General features: G+C 49.4%; 1 protein-coding gene across 1 annotated transcript in view; it reads left to right on the top strand.

Annotated features, from left to right (window-relative positions):
* The window catches only part of LOC137358282 (transcription cofactor vestigial-like protein 4), a 43,118-nt gene that overhangs the window by 4,898 nt on the left and 15,659 nt on the right, over positions 1-22,561 (top strand). The window contains exons 2-4 of the mRNA XM_068024195.1: positions 1,808-1,979; positions 3,135-3,351; positions 5,391-5,511. Coding sequence (XP_067880296.1) covers positions 1,808-1,979; positions 3,135-3,351; positions 5,391-5,511 — 510 coding nt within the window. The remainder of the gene's footprint in view (positions 1-1,807; positions 1,980-3,134; positions 3,352-5,390; positions 5,512-22,561) is intronic.

Genomic DNA, 22,561 nt, shown 5'->3' with positions numbered 1-22,561 from the left:
TCCATTATAATAGACTGTAGCCTTTCTCCGACTGCAGATGGAAAGTTAACAAGTCTGTAGTTCCCCATTTTCTCTCTCCCTCCTTTCTTAAATAGTGGGGGTACATTTGCTACCTTCCAATCTTCAGAAACCGCTCCGGAATTTATAGAATTTTGGAAGATGATCACCAATGCATCCACTGTGGTTAACTGCCACGTTTATGCTGCTTAGGGTGCAATTCTGTCTGATTCACGTGCGTGTGATACTGCATTAAAGAGAGAAAGAGAATCGGTTATTGTGTCAGTCTGAGACTGTGAGGTAATGAGCATGAGAGAGTCACAATAGGTACAGCACAGGGGTTAGATACAGAGTAAAGCTCCCTCTAAACTGTCCCCCATCAAACACTCCCCAGGACAGGTACAGCACGGGGGTTAGATACAGAGTAAAGCTCCCTCTACATTGTCCCCATCAAACACTCCCAGGACAAGGTACAGCACGGGGGTTAGATACAGAGTAAAGCTCCCTCTACATTGTCCCCATCAAACACTCCCAGGACAAGGTACAGCACGGGGGTTAGATACAGAGTAAAGCTCCCTCTACACTGTCCCCATCAAACACTCCCAGGACAGGTACAGTACGGGGGTTAGATACAGAGTAAAGCTCCCTCTACACTGTCCCCATCAAACACTCCCAGGACAGGTACAGCACGGGGGTTAGATACAGAGTAAAGCTCCCTCTACACTGTCCTCATCAAACACTCCCCAGGCCAGGTACAGCACGGGGTTAGATACAGAGTAAAACTCCCTCTACACTGTCCTCATCAAACACTCCCCAGGACAGGTACAGTACGGGGGTTAGATACAGAGTAAAGCTCCCTCTACACTGTCCTCATCAAACACTCCCCAGGCCAGGTACAGCACGGGGTTAGATACAGAGTAAAACTCCCTCTACACTGTCCTCATCAAACACTCCCCAGGACAGGTACAGTACGGGGGTTAGATACAGAGTAAAGCTCCCTCTACACTGTCCTCATCAAACACTCCCCAGGACAGGTACAGCACGGGGTTAGATACAGAGTAAAACTCCCTCTACACTGTCACATCAAACACTCCCAGGACAGGTACAGTACGGGGGTTAGATACAGAGTAAAGCTCCCTCTACACTGTCCCCCATCAAACACTCCCAGGACAGGTACAGCACAGGGGTTAGATACAGAGTAAAGCTCCCTCTACACTGTCCCCCATCAAACACTCCCAGGACAGGTACAGCACAGGGGTTAGATACAGAGTAAAGCTCCCTCCACACTGTCCCCCATCAAACACTCCCCAGGACAGGTACAGCACAGGGGTTAGATACAGAGTAAAGCTCCCTCTACACTGTCCCCATCAAACACTCCCAGGACAGGTACAGCACGGGGGTTAGATACAGAGTAAAGCTCCCTCTACACTGTCCCCCATCAAACACTCCCAGGACAGGTACAGTACGGGGGTTAGATACAGAGTAAAGCTCCCTCTACACTGTCCCCATCAAACACTCCCAGGACAAGGTACAGCACGGGGGTTAGATACAGAGTAAAGCTCCCTCTACACTGTCCCCATCAAACACTCCCAGGACAAGGTACAGCACGGGGGTTAGATACAGAGTAAAGCTCCCTCTATCCTGAGCTTGAACTGGTTATGTGTGCCCACACCTCTTGACCAGTTCTGATAGATGTTAGGCCCACACACTCTGAGTTGGCTCGTAGCAACTGAGTGAGAGGAGGCAGTGGAAAAGAGAGGCTCACTGAGAACGCCGGTGAAGACTGACTGTCGCTTCCTCCATACTCCAGGGCACCAGAGTCTGAAATCGGCCGACAGGCAGCAGCTGGGGACCAATCACAGGACTGGGCCACCACCCAGCTGTCCAATCAAACGCAAGCATCCAGCGGAGCCCAGCGGTATTAGCCAATCGGTGAAAGAACACCATCCCAAAACTGGGAGGCCCCTGGCCTTGCTCATGCTGTAAGTACCAGACGGGGCTACAAACACGCATTTGTCTAGCGCCTATAATGTAGTGGAATGGGTGCGTCAGAGGAACGTGAATCAGACAGAATTCAACCCCCAGCCACATCTGGAGATATTAGGGACGGGCAACCAAAAGCTCGGTCAAAGAGGTCGGTTTTAAGCAGCGTCTTAAAGGAGGAGAGAGAGAGGTGGAGAGGTTTAGGGAGGGAATTCCAGAGCTTAGGGCCCCAGGCAGCTGAAGGCACGGCCGCCAATGGTGGAGCGATGGGAATCGGGGGATGGTCAAGAGGCCAGAATTGGAGGAGGGCAGAGATCTCGACATAGAGAAGATGTTTCCACTTGTGGGGGGAGACCAGAACTCGGGGGCCATCAATATAAGACAGTCACCAATAAATCCGATGGGGACTTCAGGAGAAACTCCTTTCCCCAGAGAGTGGTGAGAATGTGGAACTCGCTCCCACAGGGAGTGGTTGAGGTGAATAGTATCGATGTATTTAAGGGGGAAGCTGGATAAACACACGAGGGAGAAAGGAATAGAAGGATATGGTGATAGGGGGGAGATGAAATCGGGGATGGGAGGAGGCTCGTGAGGAGCAGAAACACCAGCACCAGAGCAGATGGGCCGAATGGCCTGTTCCTGTGCTGTGGAGTCCATGTAATTCGCTTGGATGGTCTTTCCACTGAAGTGAATGTGTAGGAGGCTTTGGCGGGGGTCTATCGAACCGTTTCGCCCCTTTTACCTGTCCACTCAGTGTCCTCGTGACCTTTAACCTCCCCCTCCCATCAAACCCCCAGCGCTAAATGTGCTCCATCAAAATGAAGGCCCGTCAATTTTTATACGACCTTGATCCCAACGAGACCTTGGCTGGTGTTTTCGTGGGGTTGGGTCCTTCCCCCTCTCCTCCTGCACCCAAGACGGGAGTTGGGGGGGAGGGTGCGAGGCTGACGCACAGCAAATCCCGGCGTGCTCTCCGATTGGCCGCTCTTGTGGCTCGCCACGCATCAATCTTTTTGGCCCCATCGAGGAAACCTGGCAACACCTGACCCGTATTTAACGCGACCAGCGAGATGACCTTGACAAGGAAATTTCTTCCGCTCGTGCATTTGTTCACGTTTCCTTTTCTTTTCCCCCCCCACTGTTTCACGCCACAGGGACAAGCCCGTCAGCGGAGAAAGCCTCAGGGGCAACGGGCGGGGGAAAGGCCTGGGCCCAGCCGCCTCCTCTCAGCCAGGCCACAGTTACGAGCCTCCCGCGCAGGCCCGGGGCCCTCCGTCGGACCAGCCGCTGGCCCTGATCAAGAAACGGCCAGGCCTCAGCAGATTGACCTCTAACCCCACGGGCCCACTGCCTCCGAGCATGCTCCAACAGGTAAGGCACCAGGTGGCTTTGAGGGCAGGGCCGCCGGGAGGAGAGGTTTGGGGGCACGCGGCCTAGCTTGGAGGCCGTGGTCATCCAACGGGATCAAGCTGGGCAGTTCAAAATAAAACGGAGAAACATTGGGAAGTCCCCTGTCCTGTTTCAATGGCAAATCTCTTCAGCTGCTTCGTTTAAGGACTTGCAGGCTGGTTCCACTACCCCCTCTACACTGTCCCCATCAAACACGCCCCAGGACAGGTACAGCACGGGGGTTAGATACAGAGTAAAGCTCCCTCTACACTGTCCCCATCAAACACTCCCCAGGACAGGTACAGCACGGGGGTTAGACACAGAGTAAAGCTCCCTCTACACTGTCCCCATCAAACACTCCCAGGACAGGTACAGCACGGGGGTTAGATACAGAGTAAAGCTCCCTCTACACTGTCCCCATCAAACACTCCCAGGACAGGTACAGTACGGGGGTTAGATACAGAGTAAAGCTCCCTCTACACTGTCCCCATCAAACACTCCCAGGACAGGTACAGCACGGGGGTTAGATACAGAGTAAAGCTCCCTCGACACTGTCTCCATCAAACACTACCATCATGGAGCACAGGAGGAGTCCATTCGGCCCATTGTGTTTGTGCCGGCTCTTTGAAAGAGCTATCCAATTAATCCCTCCCCCTGCTCTTTCCCCCACATCCCTGTAAATTTTTCCCCTTCCAGTATTTCCCCAATTCCCCTTTTGAAAGTTACTATTGAATTTGCTTCCACCGCCCTTTCAGGCAGCGCGTTCCAGATCACAACAACTCACTACGTCAAAAAAACTCTCCTCCCCTCCCCCTCTGGTTCTTTTCCCGATTATCTTCAATCTGTGTCCCTCTGGTTACCGACCCTCCCGCCACTGGAAACAGTTTCTCCTTATTCACTCCATCAAAACCCTTCCTGATTTTGAACGCCCCGATTAAATCTCCCCTTAACCTTCTCTGCTCTAAGGAGAACAATCCCAGCCTCTCCACATTAACTGAAGTACCTCATCCCTGGGACCATTCTAGTAAATCTCCTCCGCACCCTCCCCGAGGCCCTCGACATCCGTCCTAACGCGTGGGACCTGGAGCTGGACACAATCCTCCTGCTGGGGCCCGACCTCTGGTCTCCACCCTCTGTGACCTTCATCTCATCCGAACGTCTGCAGCCTCGTGTTACAGGCACTTCAGAAAGAATTTCATACTTCAGCAGCCGCTGCACTTTATCCGAGTCCCTTCTCCAATTCTGGAAGATCCTTCAAGGAAGCAATTGCTAGATCAGAAATAGGAGGAGGCCATTCGCCCCACTCAATCCTACTCCCGCCCATTCAATACGATCATGGCTGGGTTTCAACCTCAATGTCCACATTCCCCCAGTGCTGAAAAACCTCTCGATCTCAGTCTGGAATGTACTCAACGACGGAGCATCCACAGCTCTCTGGGCGGTGGGGGGGGGAGAGAATTCCAAACATTCACAACCCTCCGAGGGATTAAATTTCTCCACATCTCAGTCCAAAATGGCCAATCCCTTTATCCTGAGACTGTGACCCCTTGTTCGAGACCCTCCAGCCAATGGGGAAACAGCCTCTCAGTATTTACCCTGTCAAATGTCTCTCAGAATCTTCAAAGAGAACATCTCTCATTCCCCTAAATGCCAGGGAATATCGGCCCGTTATACTCTATCTTTCCGCTTCGGAAAACCCCCTAACCCCAGGAACCAGTCGAGTGAACCTTCACTGAACTCTCTCTAAGACAAGTATATCCTTCCGCAGGCAATGAGACCAAAACTGGACAGAGTAATTCAAATTTGTGTCGATGTCAACCAGATTGTGACTGGCAAACACATTTCACCCTCCGAGACAGCAGACAGATGCAGACTGCCCCAAACGCAATCAGATTTTGGATTCAATTCGAGGGTGCAGGGGTCAAAGGGTGACCGTTCAGGCCTACCACCCCCCACCCCCGGGAGATTCTGGCCAGCTCCAGCCGAGAAATCACTTGTGCTGTCCTTTCATTGCTCCACAGATGCGGCCGTCTGTCATCACCTGCACCTCCTCAAACTCCCAGCAGTGTGGGCATTCCCTGACGTCAGCCATGCATGGACACAGAGGAGCTGTTTCAGTAAGCTACAGCTCAGACACGGAGGGTAAGTCCAGAGTGTGGGATATTTCAGTGTTACAGTGAGGGGTGTGGGATAGATCAGAGTGTTACAGTGAGGGGTGTGGGGTATATCAGTGTGTTACAGTGAGGGGTGTGGGGTATATCAGAGTGTTACAGTGAGGGGTGTGGGGTATATCAGAGTGTTACAGTAAGGGGTGTGGGATATATCAGAGCATTACAGTGAGGGGTGTGGGGTATATCAGAGTGTTACAGTGAGGGGTGTGGGATATATCAGTGTGTTACAGTGAGGGGTGTGGGGTGTATCAGAGTGTTACAGTGAGGGGTGTGGGGTATATCAGAGTGTTACAGTGAGGGGTGTGGGGTATATCAGAGTGTTACAGTAAGGGGTGTGGGATATATCAGAGCATTACAGTGAGGGGTGTGGGGTATATCAGAGCGTTACAGTGAGGGGTGTGGGGTATATCAGAGTGTTACAGTGAGGGGTGTGGGATATATCAGTGTGTTACAGTGAGGGGTGTGGGGTATATCAGAGTGTTACAGTGAGGGGTGTGGGATATATCAGAGTGTTACAGTGAGGGGTGTGGGATATATCAGAGTGTTACAGTGAGGGGTGTGGGATACATCAGAGTGTTACAGTGAGGGGTGTGGGATATATCAGAGTGTTACAGTGAGGGGTGTGGGATATATCACTGTGTTACAGTGAGGGGTGTGGGGTATATCAGAGTGTTACAGTGAGGGGTGTGGGATATATCAGAGTGTTACAGTGAGGGGTGTGGGATATATCAGAGTGTCACAGTGAGGGGTGTGCGGTATATCACTGTGTTACAGTGAGGGGTGTGGGATATATCAGAGTGTTACAGTGAGGGGTGCGGGATATATCAGAGTGTTACAGTGAGGGGTGTGGGATACATCAGAGTGTGACAGTGAGGGGTGTGGGATACATCAGAGTGTGACAGTGAGGGGTGTGGGGTATATCAGAGTGTTACAGTGAGGGGTGTGGGATATATCAGAGTGTTACAGTGAGGGGTGTGGGATATATCAGAGTGTGACAGTGAGGGGTGCGGGATATATCAGAGTGTTACAGTGAGGGGTGTGGGATATATCAGAGTGTTACAGTGAGGGGTGTGGGGTATATCAGAGTGTTACAGTGAGGGGTGTGGGATATATCAGAGTGTTACAGTGAGGGGTGTGGGATATATCAGAGTGTTACAGTGAGGGATGTGCGATATATCACTGTGTTACAGTGAGGGGTGCGGGATATATCAGAGTGTTACAGTGAGGGGTGTGGGATATATCAGAGTGTTACAGTGAGGGGTGTGGGATATATCACTGTGTTACAGTGAGGGGTGTGGGATATATCACTGTGTTACAGTGAGGGGTGTGCGATATATCACTGTGTTACAGTGAGGGGTGCGGGATATATCAGAGTGTTACAGTGAGGGATGTGGGATATATCACTGTGTTACAGTGAGGGGTGTGGGATATATCAGAGTGTGACAGTGAGGGGTGTGGGATATATCAGAGTGTTACAGTGAGAGGTGTGGGATATATCAGAGTGTTACAGTAAGGGGTGTGGGATATATCAGAGTGTTACAGTGAGGGGTGTGCAAAATATCAGTGTTACAGTGAGGGGTGTGCGATATATCACTGTGTTACAGTGAGGTGTGAGGGGTATATCAGAGTGTTACAGTGAGGGGTGTGGGATATATCAGAGTGTTACAGTGAAGGGTGTGGGGTATATCAGAGTGTTACAGTGAAGGGAGTGGGGTATATCAGTGTGTTACAGTGAGGGGTGTGGGGTATATCAGAGTGTTACAGTGAGGGATGTGCGATATATCACTGTTTCAGTGAGGGGTGTGGGGTATATCAGAGTGTTACAGTGAGGGGTGTGGGGTATATCAGAGTGTTACAGTGAGGGGTGTGGGATATATCACTGTGTTACAGTGAGGGGTGTGGGGTATATCAGAGTGTTACAGTAAGGGGTGTGGGATATATCAGAGTGTTACAGTGAGGGGTGTGCAAAATATCAGTGTTACAGTGAGGGGTGTGCGATATATCACTGTGTTACAGTGAGGTGAGGGGTATATCAGAGTGTTACAGTGAGGGGTGTGCGATATATCAGAGTGTTACAATGAGGGGTGTGGGGTATATCAGAGTGTTACAGAGAGGGGTGTGGGGTATATCAGAGTGTTACAGTGAGGGGTGTGGGATATATCAGAGTGTTACAGTGAAGGGTGTGGGGTAGATCAGAGTGTTACAGTGAGGGGTGTGGGATATATCAGAGTGTTACAGTGAGGGGTGTGGGATATATCAGAGTGTTACAGTGAGGGGTGTGGGATATATCAGAGTGTTACAGTGAAGGGTATGGGGTATATCAGAGTGTTACAGTGAGGGGTGTGCGATATATCAGAGTGTTACAGTGAGGGGTGTGGGATATATCAGTGCGTTACAGTGAGGGGTGTGCGATATATCAGAGTGTTACAGTGAGGGGTGTGGGATATATCAGTGTGTTACAGTGAGGGTGTGGGATATATCAGAGTGTTACAGTGAGGGGTGTGCGATATATCAGTGTTACAGTGAGGGGTGTGGGATATATCAGTGTGTTACAGTGAGGGTGTGTGATATATCAGAGTGTTACAGTGAGGGGTGTGGGATATATCAGAGTGTTACAGTGAGGGGTGTGGGGTATATCTGTGTTCGAGTGAGGGGTGTGGGGTATATCAGAGTGTTACAGTGAAGGGTGTGGGGTATATCAGAGTGCTGCATTGAGGGGTGTGGGATATATCACAGTGTTACAGTGAAGGGTGTGGGGTATATCAGAGTGTTACAGTGAAGGGTGTGGGGTATATCAGAGTGTTACAGTGAAGGGTGTGGGGTATATCAGAGTGTTACAGTGAAGGGTTTGGGTTTATCAGAGTGTTACAGTGAAGGGTGTGGGAAATATCAGAGTGTTACAGTGAGGGGTGTGGGGTATATCAGAGTGCTACAGTGAGCGGTGTGGGGTATATTAGAGTGTTACAGTGAGGGGTGTGGGGTATATCAGAGTGTTACAGTGAGGGGTGTGGGGTATATCAGAGTGTTACAGTGAGGGGTGTGGGGTATATCAGAGAGTTACAGTAAGGGGTGTGGGATATATCAGAGCATTACAGTGCGGGGTGTGGGGTATATCAGAGTGTTACAGTGAGGGGTGTGGGACATATCAGAGTGTTACACTGAGGGGTGTGGGATATATCAGAGTGTTACAGTGAGGGGTGTGGGGTGTATCAGAGTGTGACAGTGAAGGGTGTGGGGTATATCAGAGTGTAACAGTGAGGGGTGTGCGATATATCAGAGGGTAACAGTGAGGGGTGTGGGATATATGAGTGTTACAGTGAGGGGTGTGGGGTATATCACTGTGTTACAGTGAGGGGTGTGGGGTATATCAGAGTGTTACAGTGAGGGGTGTGGGATATATCAGAGTGTTACAGTGAGGGGTGTGGGATATATCAGAGTGTTACAGTGAGGGGTGTAGGATATATCAGAGTGTTACAGTGAGGGGTGTGGGATATATCAGAGTGTTACAGTGAGGGGTGTGGGATATATCAGAGTGTTACAGTGAGGGGTGTGGGATATATCAGAGTGTTACAATGAGGGATGTGCGATATATCAGAGTGTTACAGTGAGGGGTGTGGGGTATATCAGAGTGTTACAGTGAGGGGTGTGGGATATATCAGAGTGTTACAGTGAGGGGTGTGGGATATATCAGAGTGTTACAGTGAGGGGTGTGGGATATATCAGAGTGTTACAGTGAGGGGTGTAGGATATTTCACTGTGTTACAGTGAGGGGTGTGGGGTATATCAGAGTGTTACAGTGAGGGGTGTGGGATATATCAGAGTGTTACAGTGAGGGGTGTGGGATATATCAGAGTGTTACAGTGAGGGGTGTGGGATATATCAGAGTGTTACAGTGAGGGGTGTAGGATCTATCAGAGTGTTACAGTGAGGGGTGTAGGATATATCAGAGTGTTACAGTGAGGGGTGTGGGATATATCAGTGTTACAGTGAGGGGTGTGGGATATATCAGTGTTGCAGTGAGGGATGTGGGATATATCAGTGTTACAGTCAGGGGTGTGGGATACATCAGTGTTGCAGTGAGGGATGTGGGATATATCAGTGTTACAGTCAGGGGTGTGGGATACATCAGTGTTACAGTCAGGGGTGTGGGATATATCAGGGTATTACAGCTGGGTTGAGCACTACCTAGAACTGTACTCCAGGGAGAATGTTGTCACTGAGACTGCCCTCAATGCAGCCCAGCCTCAACAGTCATGGATGAGCTGGACATACAGCCAACCAAATCGGAACTCAGTGATGCCATTGATTCTCTAGCCAGCGGAAAAGCCCCTGGGAAGGACAGCATGCCCCCTGAAATAATCAAGCGTGCCAAGCCTGCTATACTCTCAGCACTACATGAACTGCTTTGCCTGTGCTGGGACGAGGGAGCAGTATCACAGGACATGCGCGATGCCAATATCATCACCCTCTATAAAAACAAAGGTGACCGCGGTGACTGCAACAACTACCGTGGAATCTCCCTGCTCAGCATAGTGGGGAAAGTCTTTGCTCGAGTCGCTCTGAACAGGCTCCAGAAGCTGGCCGAGCGCGTCTACCCTGAGGCACAGTGTGGCTTTCGTGCAGAGAGATCGACCGTTGACATGCTGTTCTCCCTTCATCAGCTACAGGAGAAATGCCGTGAACAACAGATGCCCCTCTACATTGCTTTCATTGATCTCACCAAAGCCTTTGACCTCGTCAGCAGACGTGGTCTCTTCAGACTACTAGAAAAGATCGGATGTCCACCAAAGCTACTAAGTATCATCACCTCATTCCATGACAAGATGAAAGGCACAATTCAACATGGTGGCTCCTCATCAGAGCCCTTTCCTATCCTGACTGGCGTGAAACAGGGCTGTGTTCTTGCACCCACACTTTTAGGGATTTTCTTCTCCCTGCTGCTTTCACATGCGTTCAAGTCCTCTGAAGAAGGAATTTTCCTCCACACAAGATCAGGGGGCAGGTTGTTCAACCTTGCCCATCGAAGAGCCAAGTCCAAAGTACGGAAAGTCCTCATCAGGGAACTCCTCTTTGCTGACGATGCTGCTTTAACATCTCACACTGAAGAATGCCTGCAGAGTCTCATCGACAGGTTTGCGTCTGCCTGCAATGAATTTGGCCTAACCATCAGCCTCAAGAAAACCAACATCATGGGGCAGGACGTCAGAAATGCTCCATCCATCAATATTGGCGACCACGCTCTGGGAGTGGTTCAAGAGTTCACCTACCTAGGCTCAACGATCACCAGTAACCTGTCTCTAGATGCAGAAATCAACAAGCGCATGGGTAAGGCTTCCACTGCTATGTCCAGACTGGCCAAGAGAGTGTGGGAAAATGGCGCAATGACACAGAACACAAAAGTCCGAGTGTATCAAGCCTGTGTCCTCAGTACCTTGCTCTATGGCAGCGAGGCCTGGACAACGTATGCCAGCCAAGAGCGACGTCTCAATTCATTCCATCTTCGCTGCCTTCAGAGAATACTTGGCATCAGGTGGCAGGACCGTATCTCCAACACAGAAGTCCTCGAGGCGGCCAACATCCCCAGCTTGTACACACTACTGAGTCAGCGGCGCTTGAGATGGCTTGGCCATGTGAGCCGCATGGAAGATGGCAGGAGCCCCAAAGACACATTGTACAGTGAGCTCGCCACTGGTATCAGACCCACCGGCTGTCCACGTCTCCGCTTTAAAGACGTCTGCAAACGCGACATGAAATCCTGTGACATTGATCACAAGTCGTGGGAGTCAGTTGCCAGCGTTCGCCAGAGCTGGCGGGCAGCCAAAAAGACAGGGCTAAAATGTGGCGAGTCGAAGAGACTTAGTAGTTGGCAGGAAAAAAGACAGAGGTGCAAGGGGAGAGCCAACTGTGCAACAGCCCCGACAAACAAATTTCTCTGCAGCACCTGTGGAAGAGGTTGTCACTCTCGAATTGGCCTTTATAGCCACTCCAGGCGCTGCTTCACAAACCACTGACCACCTCCAGGCGCGTATCCATTGTCTCTCGAGATAAGGAGGCCCAAAAGAACAGTGAGGAGTATGGAATTCATTAGTGTGTTACAGTGAGGCGTGTGGGATATATCAGAGCATTACAGTGAGGGATGTGGGATATATCAGAGTGTTACAGTGAGGGGTGTGGGGTAAATCAGAGTGTTACAGTGAGGGGTGTGGGGTATATCAGAGTGTTACAGTGAGGAGTGTGGGGTATATCAGAGTGTTACAGTGAGGGGTGTGGGATATATCAGAGTGTTACAGTGAGGGGTGTGGGATATATCAGAGTGTTACAGTGAGGGGTGTGGGATATATCAGAGCAATACAGTGAGGGGTGTGGGGTATATCAGAGTGTTACAGTGAGGGGTGTGGGGTATATCAGAGTGTTACAGTGAGGGGTGTGGGATATATCAGAGTGTTACAGTGAGGAGTGTGGGATACATCAGAGCATTACAGTGAGGGGTGTGGGGTATATCAGAGTGTTACAGTGAGGAGTGTGGGATATATCAGAGCATTACAGTGAGGGGTGTGGGGTATATCAGAGTGTTACAGTGAGGGGTGTGGGGTATATCAGAGTGTTACAGTGAGGGGTGTGGGATATATCAGAGTGTTACAGTGAGGAGTGTGGGATATATCAGAGCATTACAGTGAGGGGTGTGGGGTATATCAGAGCATTACAGTGAGGAGTGTGGGATATATCAGAGCATTACAGTGAGGGGTGTGGGGTATATCAGAGTGTAACAGTGAGGGGTGTGGGATATATCAGAGTGTTAAAGTGAGGGGTGTGGGATATATCAAAGTGATACAGTGAAGGGTCTGGGGTATATCAGAGTGTTACAGTGAGGAGTGTGGGATATATCAGAGCATTACAGTGAGGGGTGTGGGGTATATCAGAGCGTTACAGTGAGGGGTGTGGGATACATCAGAGTGTTACAGTGAGGGGTGTGGGGTATATCAGACTGTTACAGTGAAGGGTGTGGGGTATATCAGAGTGTTACAGTGAGGGGTGTGCGATATATCAGAGGGTTACAGTGAGGGGTGTGGGATATATCAGAGTGTTACACTGAAGGGTGTGGGATATATCAGAGTGTTACAGTGAGGGGTGTGGGATATATCAGAGTGTTACAGTGAGGGGTGTGGGATATATCAGAGTGTTACAGTGAAGGGTGTGGGGTATATCAGAGTGTTACAGTGAGGGGTGTGGGGTATATCAGAGGGTTACAGTGAGCGGTGTGGGATATATCAGAGTGTTACAATGAGGAGTGCGGGATAGGTCAGAGTGTTACAGTGAGGGGTGTGGGATATATCAGAGGGTTACAGTGAGGGGTGTGGGATATATCAGAGTGTTACAGTGAGGGGTGTGGGATATATCAGAGTGTTACAGTGAAGGGTGTGGGGTATATCAGAGTGTTACAGTGAAGGGTGTGGGGTATATCAGAGTGTTACAGCGAGGTGTGTGGGATATATCAGAGTGTTAGAGTGAAGGGTGTGGGGATATATCAGAGTGTTACAGCGAGGTGTGTGGGATATATCAGAGTGTTACAGTGAGGGGTGTGCGATATATCAGAGGGTTACAGTGAGGGGTGTGGGATATATCAGAGTGTTACACTGAAGGGTGTGGGATATATCAGAGTGTGACAGCGAGGTGTGTGGGATATATCAGAGTGTTAGAGTGAAGGGTGTGGGGTATATCAGAGTGTTACAGTGAGGGGTGTGCGATATATCAGAGGGTTACAGTGAGGGGTGTGGGATATATCAGAGTGTTACACTGAAGGGTGTGGGATATATCAGAGTGTTACAGTGAGGGGTGTGGGATATATCAGAGTGTTACAGTGAAGGGTGTGGGGTATATCAGAGTGTTACAGTGAGGGGTGTGGGGTATATCAGAGGGTTACAGTGAGCGGTGTGGGATATATCAGAGTGTTACAATGAGGAGTGCGGGATCGGTCAGAGTGTTACAGTGAGGGGTGTGGGGTATATCAGAGTGTTACAGTGAGGGGTGTGGGGTATATCAGAGTGTTACAGTGAGGGGTGTGGGGTATATCAGTATCTTACAATGAGGAGTGCGGGATATATCAGAGTATTACAGTGAGGGGTGTGGGGTATATCAGAGTGTTACAGTGAGGGGTGTGGGATATATCAGAGTGTTACAGTGAGGGGTGTGGGGTATATCAGAGTGTTACAGTGAGGGGTGTGGGATATATCAGAGTGTTACAGTGAGGGGTGTGGGGTATATCAGAGTGTTACGGTGAGGGGTGTGGGGTATATCAGAGTGTTACAGTGAGGGATGTGGGATATATCACTGTGTTACAGTGAGGGGTGTGGGATATATCAGTATGTTACAATGCGGGGTGCGGGATAGGTCAGAGTGTTACAGTGAGGGGTGTGGGATATATCAGAGTGTTACAGTGAGGGGTGTGGGATATATTAGAGTGTTACAGTGAGGGGGTGGGATATATCAGAGTGTTCCAGTGAGGGGTGTGGGATATATCAGAGTGTAACAGTGAGGGATGTGGGATCTATCACTGTGTTGCAGTGAGGGGTGTGGGATCTATCACTGTGTTGCAGTGAGGGGTGTGGGATCTATCAGAGTGTGACAGTGAGGGGTGTGGGATATATCAGAGTGTTACAGTGAGGGGTGTGGGGTATATCAGAGTGTTACAGTGAGGGGTGTGGGATATATTAGAGTGTTACAGTGAGGGGTGTGGGATATATCAGAGTGTTACAGTGAGGGGTGTGGGATCTATCACTGTGTTACAGTGAGGGGTGTGGGATATATCAGAGTGTGACAGTGAGGGGTGTGGGATATATCAGAGTGTTACAGTGAGGGGTGTGGGGTATATCAGAGTGTTACAGTGAGGGGTGTGGGATATATCAGAGTGTTACAGTGAGGGGTGTGGGGTATATCAGAGTGTTACGGTGAGGGGTGTGGGGTATATCAGAGTGTTACAGTGAGGGATGTGGGATATATCACTGTGTTACAGTGAGGGGTGTGGGATATATCAGTATGTTACAATGTGGGGTGCGGGATAGGTCAGAGTGTTACAGTGAGGGGTGTGGGATATATCAGAGTGTTACAGTGAGGGGTGTGGGATAGATCAGAATATTACAGTGAGGTGTGTGGGATATATCAGAGTGTTACAGTGAGGGGGTGGGATATATCAGAGTGTTCCAGTGAGGGGTGTGGGATATATCAGAGTGTAACAGTGAGGGATGTGGGATCTATCACTGTGTTGCAGTGAGGGGTGTGGGATCTATCACTGTGTTGCAGTGAGGGGTGTGGGATCTATCAGAGTGTGACAGTGAGGGGTGTGGGATATATCAGAGTGTTACAGTGAGGGGTGTGGGGTATATCAGAGTGTTACAGTGAGGGGTGTGGGATATATTAGAGTGTTACAGTGAGGGGTGTGGGATATATCAGAGTGTTACAGTGAGGGGTGTGGGATATATCAGTATCTTATAATGAGGAGTGCGGGATAGGTCAGAGTGTTGCAGTGAGGGGTGTGGGGTATATCAGAGTGTTACAGTGAGGGGTGTGGGATATATCAGAGTGTTACAGTGAGGAGTGTGGGATCTATCACTGTGTTACAGTGAGGGGTGTGGGATATATCAGAGTGTGACAGTGAGGGGTGTGGGATATATCAGAGTGTTACAGTGAGGGGTGTGGGGTATATCAGAGTGTTACAGTGAGGGGTGTGGGATATATCAGTATCTTACAATGAGGAGTGCGGGATAGGTCAGTGTGTTACAGTGAGGGGTGTGGGATATATCAGTATCTTACAATGAGGAGTGCGGGACAGGTCAGAGTGTTACAGTGAGGGGTGTGGGGTATATCAGAGTGTTACAGTGAGGGGTGTGGGATATATCAGAGTGTTACAGTGAGGGGTGTGGGGTATATCAGAGTGTTACAGTGAGGGATGTGGGATATATCAGAGTGTTACAGTGAGGGGTGTGGGGTATATCAGAGTGTTGCAGTGAGGAGTGTGGGATATATCAGAGTGTTACAGTGAGGGGTGTGGGGTACATCAGAGTGTTACAGTGAGGGGTGTGTGATATGTCAGAGTGTTACAGTGAGGGGTGTGGGATACATCAGAGTGCTACAGTGAGGGGTGTGGGATATATCAGAGTGTTACAGTGAGGGGTGTGGGATATATCAGAGTGTTACAGTGAGGGGAGCGGGATCTATCAGAGTGTTACAGTGAGGGGTGTGGGGAATATCAGAGTGTTACAGTGAGGGGTGTGGGGTATATCAGAGTGTTACAGTGAGGGGTGTGGGGTATATCAGAGTGTTACAGTGAGGGGTGTGGGGTATATCAGAGTGCTACAGTGAGGGTTGTGGGGTATATCAGAGTGTTACAGTGAGGGGTGTGGGATATATCAGAGTGTTACAGTGTGGGGTGTGGGGTATATCAGAGTGTTACAGTGAGGGGTGTGGGGTATATCAGAGTGTTACAGTGGGGTGTGGGATTTATCAGAGTGTTACAGTGAGGGGTGTGTGGTATATCAGAGTGTTACAGTGAGGGGTGTGGGGTATATCAGAGTGCTACAGTGAGGGGTGTGGGGTATATCAGAGTGTTCCAGTGAGGAGTGCGGGAGAGGTCAGAGTGTTACAGTGAGTGGTGTGGGGTATATCAGAGTGTTACAGTGAGGGGTGTGGGGTATATCAGAGTGTTACAGTGAGGGGTGTGGGGTATATCAGAGTGTTACAGTGAGGGGTGTGGGGTATATCAGAGTGTTACAGTGAGGGGTGTGGGATATATCAGTATCTTACAATGAGGAGTGCGGGATATATCAGAGTGTTCCAGTGAGGGGTGTGGGGTATATAAGAGTGTTACAGTGAGGGGTGTGGGATATATCAGAGTGTTACAGTGAGGGGTGTGGGATATATCAGTATCTTACAATGAGGAGTGCGGGATATATCAGAGTGTTACAGTGAGGGGTGTGGGATATATCAGAGTGTTACAGTGAGGGGTGTGGGATATATCAGTATCTTACAATGAGGAGTGCGGGATATATCAGAGTGTTACAGTGAGGGGTGTGGGATATATCAGAGTGTTGCAGTGAGGGGTGTGGGATATATCAGAGTGTTACAGTGAGGGGTGTGGGGTATATCAGAGTGTTACAGTGAGGAGTGTGGGATATATCAGAGTGTTACAGTGAGGGGTGTGGGGTATATCAGAGTGTTTCAGTGAGGGGTGTGGGGTTTATCAGAGTGTTACAGTGAGGGGTGTGTGATATATCAGAGTGTTACAGTGAGGGGTGTGGGATACATCAGAGTGTTACAGTGAGGGGTGTGGGATATATCAGAGTGTTACAGTGAGGGGTGTGGGATATATCAGTGTTACAGTGAGGGGTGTGGGGTATATCAGATTGTTACAGTGAGGGGTGTGGGATATATCAGAGTGTTACAGTGAGGGGTGTGGGATACATCAGAGTGTTACAGTGAGGGGTGTGGGATATATCAGAGTGTTATAGTGAGGGGTGTGGGATATATCACTGTGTTACAGTGAGGGGTGTGGGATATATAAGAGTGTTACAGTGAGGAGTGTGGGGTATATCAGAGTGTTACAGTGAGGGGTGTGGGGTATATCAGAGTGTTACAGTGAGGGGTGTGGGGTATATCAGAGTGTTACAGTGAGGGGTGTGGGATATATCAGAGTGTTACAGTGAGGGGTGTGGGGTAAATCAGAGTGTTACAGTGAGGGGTGTGGGGTATATCAGAGTGTTACAGTGAAGGGTGTGGGATATATCAGAGTGTTACAGTGAGGGGTGTGGGATATATCAGAGTGTTACAGTGAGGGGTGTGGGGTATATCAGAGTGTTACAGTGAGGGGTGTGGGATATATTAGAGTGTTACAGTGAGGGGTGTGGGGTATATCAGAGTGTTACAGTGAGGGGTGTGGGGTATATCAGAGTGTTACAGTGAGGGGTGTGGGATATATCAGAGTGTTACAGTGAGGGGTGTGGGGTATATCAGAGTGTTACAGTGAGGGGTGTGGGATATATCAGAGTGTTACAGTGAGGGGTGTGGGATATATCAGAGTGTTGCAGTGAGGGGTGTGGGATATATCAGAGTGTTGCAGTGAGGAGTGTGGGAGATATCAGAGTGTTACAGTGAGGGGTGTGGGGTACATCAGAGTGTTACAGTGAGGGGTGTGTGATATGTCAGAGTGTTACAGTGAAGGGTGTGGGATACATCAGAGTGCTACAGTGACGGGTGTGGGATATATCAGAGTGTTACAGTGAGGGGAGCGGGATCTATCAGAGTGTTACAGGGAGGGGTGTGGGGAATATCAGAGTGTTACAGTGAGGGGTGTGGGGTATATCAGAGTGTTACAGTGAGGGGTGTGGGGTATATCAGAGTGTTGCAGTGAGGGGTGTGGGGTATATCAGAGTGCTACAGTGAGGGGTGTGGGGTATATCAGTGTTACAGTGAGGGGTGTGGGATATATCAGAGTTTTACAGTGAGGGGTGTGGGATATATCAGAGTGTTACAGTGAGGGGTGTGGGGTATATCAGAGTGTTACAGTGAGGGGTGTGGGATATATCAGAGTGTTACAGTGAGGGGTGTGGGGTATATCAGAGTGTTACAGTGAGTGGTGTGGGGTATATCAGAGTGTTACAGTGAGGGGTGTGGGGTATATCAGAGTGTTACAGTGAGGGGTGTGGGGTATATCAGAGTGTTACAGTGAGGGGTGTGGGGTATATCAGAGTGTTACAGTGAGGGGTGTGGGGTATATCAGAGTGTTACAGTGAGGGGTGTGGGATATATCAGTATCTTACAATGAGGAGTGCGGGATATATCAGAGGATAACAGTGAGGGGTGTGGGGTATATAAGAGTGTTACAGTGAGGGGTGTGGGATATATCAGAGTGTTACAGTGAGGGGTGTGGGATATATCAGTATCTTACAATGAGGAGTGCGGGATATATCAGAGTGTTACAGTGAGGGGTGTGGGATATATCAGAGTGTTACAGTGAGGGGTGTGGGATATATCAGTATCTTACAATGAGGAGTGCGGGATATATCAGAGTGTTACAGTGAGGAGTGTGGGATATATCAGAGTGTTACAGTGAGGGGTGTGGGGTATATCAGAGTGTTTCAGTGAGGGGTGTGGGGTTTATCAGAGTGTTACAGTGAGGGGTGTGTGATATATCTGAGTGTTACAGTGAGGGGTGTGGGATACATCAGAGTGCTACAGTGAGGGGTGTGGGATATATCAGTATCTTACAATGAGGAGTGCGGGATATATCAGAGTGTTCCAGTGAGGGGTGTGGGGTATATAAGAGTGTTACAGTGAGGGGTGTGGGATATATCAGAGTGTTACAGTGAGGGGTGTGGGATATATCACTATCTTACAATGAGGAGTGCGGGATATATCAGAGTGTTACAGTGAGGGGTGTGGGATATATCAGAGTGTTACAGTGAGGGGTGTGGGATATATCAGTATCTTACAATGAGGAGTGCGGGATATATCAGAGTGTTACAGTGAGGGGTGTGGGGTATATCAGAGTGTTGCAGTGAGGGGTGTGGGATATATCAGAGTGTTACAGTGAGGGGTGTGGGGTATATCAGAGTGTTACAGTGAGGAGTGTGGGATATATCAGAGTGTTACAGTGAGGGGTGTGGGGTATATCAGAGTGTTTCAGTGAGGGGTGTGGGGTTTATCAGAGTGTTACAGTGAGGGGTGTGTGATATATCAGAGTGTTACAGTGAGGGGTGTGGGATACATCAGAGTGCTACAGTGAGGGGTGTGGGTTATATCAGAGTGTTACAGTGAGGGGAGTGGGATCTATCAGAGTGTTACAGTGAGGGGTGTGGGGTATATCAGAGGGTTACAGTGAGGGGTGTGGGATATATCAGAGTGTTACACTGAAGGGTGTGGGATATATCAGAGTGTTACAGTGAGGGGTGTGGGATATATCAGAGTGTTACAGTGAAGGGTGTGGGGTATATCAGAGTGTTACAGTGAGGGGTGTGGGGTATATCAGAGGGTTACAGTGAGCGGTGTGGGATATATCAGAGTGTTACAATGAGGAGTGCGGGATCGGTCAGAGTGTTACAGTGAGGGGTGTGGGGTATATCAGAGTGTTACAGTGAGGGGTGTGGGGTATATCAGAGTGTTACAGTGAGGGGTGTGGGGTATATCAGTATCTTACAATGAGGAGTGCGGGATATATCAGAGTATTACAGTGAGGGGTGTGGGGTATATCAGAGTGTTACAGTGAGGGGTGTGGGATATATCAGAGTGTTACAGTGAGGGGTGTGGGGTATATCAGAGTGTTACAGTGAGGGGTGTGGGATATATCAGAGTGTTACAGTGAGGGGTGTGGGGTATATCAGAGTGTTACGGTGAGGGGTGTGGGGTATATCAGAGTGTTACAGTGAGGGATGTGGGATATATCACTGTGTTACAGTGAGGGGTGTGGGATATATCAGTATGTTACAATGCGGGGTGCGGGATAGGTCAGAGTGTTACAGTGAGGGGTGTGGGATATATCAGAGTGTTACAGTGAGGGGTGTGGGATATATTAGAGTGTTACAGTGAGGGGGTGGGATATATCAGAGTGTTCCAGTGAGGGGTGTGGGATATATCAGAGTGTAACAGTGAGGGATGTGGGATCTATCACTGTGTTGCAGTGAGGGGTGTGGGATCTATCACTGTGTTGCAGTGAGGGGTGTGGGATCTATCAGAGTGTGACAGTGAGGGGTGTGGGATATATCAGAGTGTTACAGTGAGGGGTGTGGGGTATATCAGAGTGTTACAGTGAGGGGTGTGGGATATATTAGAGTGTTACAGTGAGGGGTGTGGGATATATCAGAGTGTTACAGTGAGGGGTGTGGGATCTATCACTGTGTTACAGTGAGGGGTGTGGGATATATCAGAGTGTGACAGTGAGGGGTGTGGGATATATCAGAGTGTTACAGTGAGGGGTGTGGGGTATATCAGAGTGTTACAGTGAGGGGTGTGGGATATATCAGAGTGTTACAGTGAGGGGTGTGGGGTATATCAGAGTGTTACGGTGAGGGGTGTGGGGTATATCAGAGTGTTACAGTGAGGGATGTGGGATATATCACTGTGTTACAGTGAGGGGTGTGGGATATATCAGTATGTTACAATGTGGGGTGCGGGATAGGTCAGAGTGTTACAGTGAGGGGTGTGGGATATATCAGAGTGTTACAGTGAGGGGTGTGGGATAGATCAGAATATTACAGTGAGGTGTGTGGGATATATCAGAGTGTTACAGTGAGGGGGTGGGATATATCAGAGTGTTCCAGTGAGGGGTGTGGGATATATCAGAGTGTAACAGTGAGGGATGTGGGATCTATCACTGTGTTGCAGTGAGGGGTGTGGGATCTATCACTGTGTTGCAGTGAGGGGTGTGGGATCTATCAGAGTGTGACAGTGAGGGGTGTGGGATATATCAGAGTGTTACAGTGAGGGGTGTGGGGTATATCAGAGTGTTACAGTGAGGGGTGTGGGATATATTAGAGTGTTACAGTGAGGGGTGTGGGATATATCAGAGTGTTACAGTGAGGGGTGTGGGATATATCAGTATCTTATAATGAGGAGTGCGGGATAGGTCAGAGTGTTGCAGTGAGGGGTGTGGGGTATATCAGAGTGTTACAGTGAGGGGTGTGGGATATATCAGAGTGTTACAGTGAGGAGTGTGGGATCTATCACTGTGTTACAGTGAGGGGTGTGGGATATATCAGAGTGTGACAGTGAGGGGTGTGGGATATATCAGAGTGTTACAGTGAGGGGTGTGGGGTATATCAGAGTGTTACAGTGAGGGGTGTGGGATATATCAGTATCTTACAATGAGGAGTGCGGGATAGGTCAGTGTGTTACAGTGAGGGGTGTGGGATATATCAGTATCTTACAATGAGGAGTGCGGGACAGGTCAGAGTGTTACAGTGAGGGGTGTGGGGTATATCAGAGTGTTACAGTGAGGGGTGTGGGATATATCAGAGTGTTACAGTGAGGGGTGTGGGGTATATCAGAGTGTTACAGTGAGGGATGTGGGATATATCAGAGTGTTACAGTGAGGGGTGTGGGGTATATCAGAGTGTTGCAGTGAGGAGTGTGGGATATATCAGAGTGTTACAGTGAGGGGTGTGGGGTACATCAGAGTGTTACAGTGAGGGGTGTGTGATATGTCAGAGTGTTACAGTGAGGGGTGTGGGATACATCAGAGTGCTACAGTGAGGGGTGTGGGATATATCAGAGTGTTACAGTGAGGGGTGTGGGATATATCAGAGTGTTACAGTGAGGGGAGCGGGATCTATCAGAGTGTTACAGTGAGGGGTGTGGGGAATATCAGAGTGTTACAGTGAGGGGTGTGGGGTATATCAGAGTGTTACAGTGAGGGGTGTGGGGTATATCAGAGTGTTACAGTGAGGGGTGTGGGGTATATCAGAGTGCTACAGTGAGGGTTGTGGGGTATATCAGAGTGTTACAGTGAGGGGTGTGGGATATATCAGAGTGTTACAGTGTGGGGTGTGGGGTATATCAGAGTGTTACAGTGAGGGGTGTGGGGTATATCAGAGTGTTACAGTGGGGTGTGGGATTTATCAGAGTGTTACAGTGAGGGGTGTGTGGTATATCAGAGTGTTACAGTGAGGGGTGTGGGGTATATCAGAGTGCTACAGTGAGGGGTGTGGGGTATATCAGAGTGTTCCAGTGAGGAGTGCGGGAGAGGTCAGAGTGTTACAGTGAGTGGTGTGGGGTATATCAGAGTGTTACAGTGAGGGGTGTGGGGTATATCAGAGTGTTACAGTGAGGGGTGTGGGGTATATCAGAGTGTTACAGTGAGGGGTGTGGGGTATATCAGAGTGTTACAGTGAGGGGTGTGGGATATATCAGTATCTTACAATGAGGAGTGCGGGATATATCAGAGTGTTCCAGTGAGGGGTGTGGGGTATATAAGAGTGTTACAGTGAGGGGTGTGGGATATATCAGAGTGTTACAGTGAGGGGTGTGGGATATATCAG

Source organism: Heterodontus francisci, chromosome 49 (genome assembly GCF_036365525.1).
Source record: "Heterodontus francisci isolate sHetFra1 chromosome 49, sHetFra1.hap1, whole genome shotgun sequence".
Lineage (NCBI taxonomy): Eukaryota > Metazoa > Chordata > Chondrichthyes > Heterodontiformes > Heterodontidae > Heterodontus > Heterodontus francisci.
This window is presented reverse-complemented; position numbering and strand designations above follow the sequence as displayed.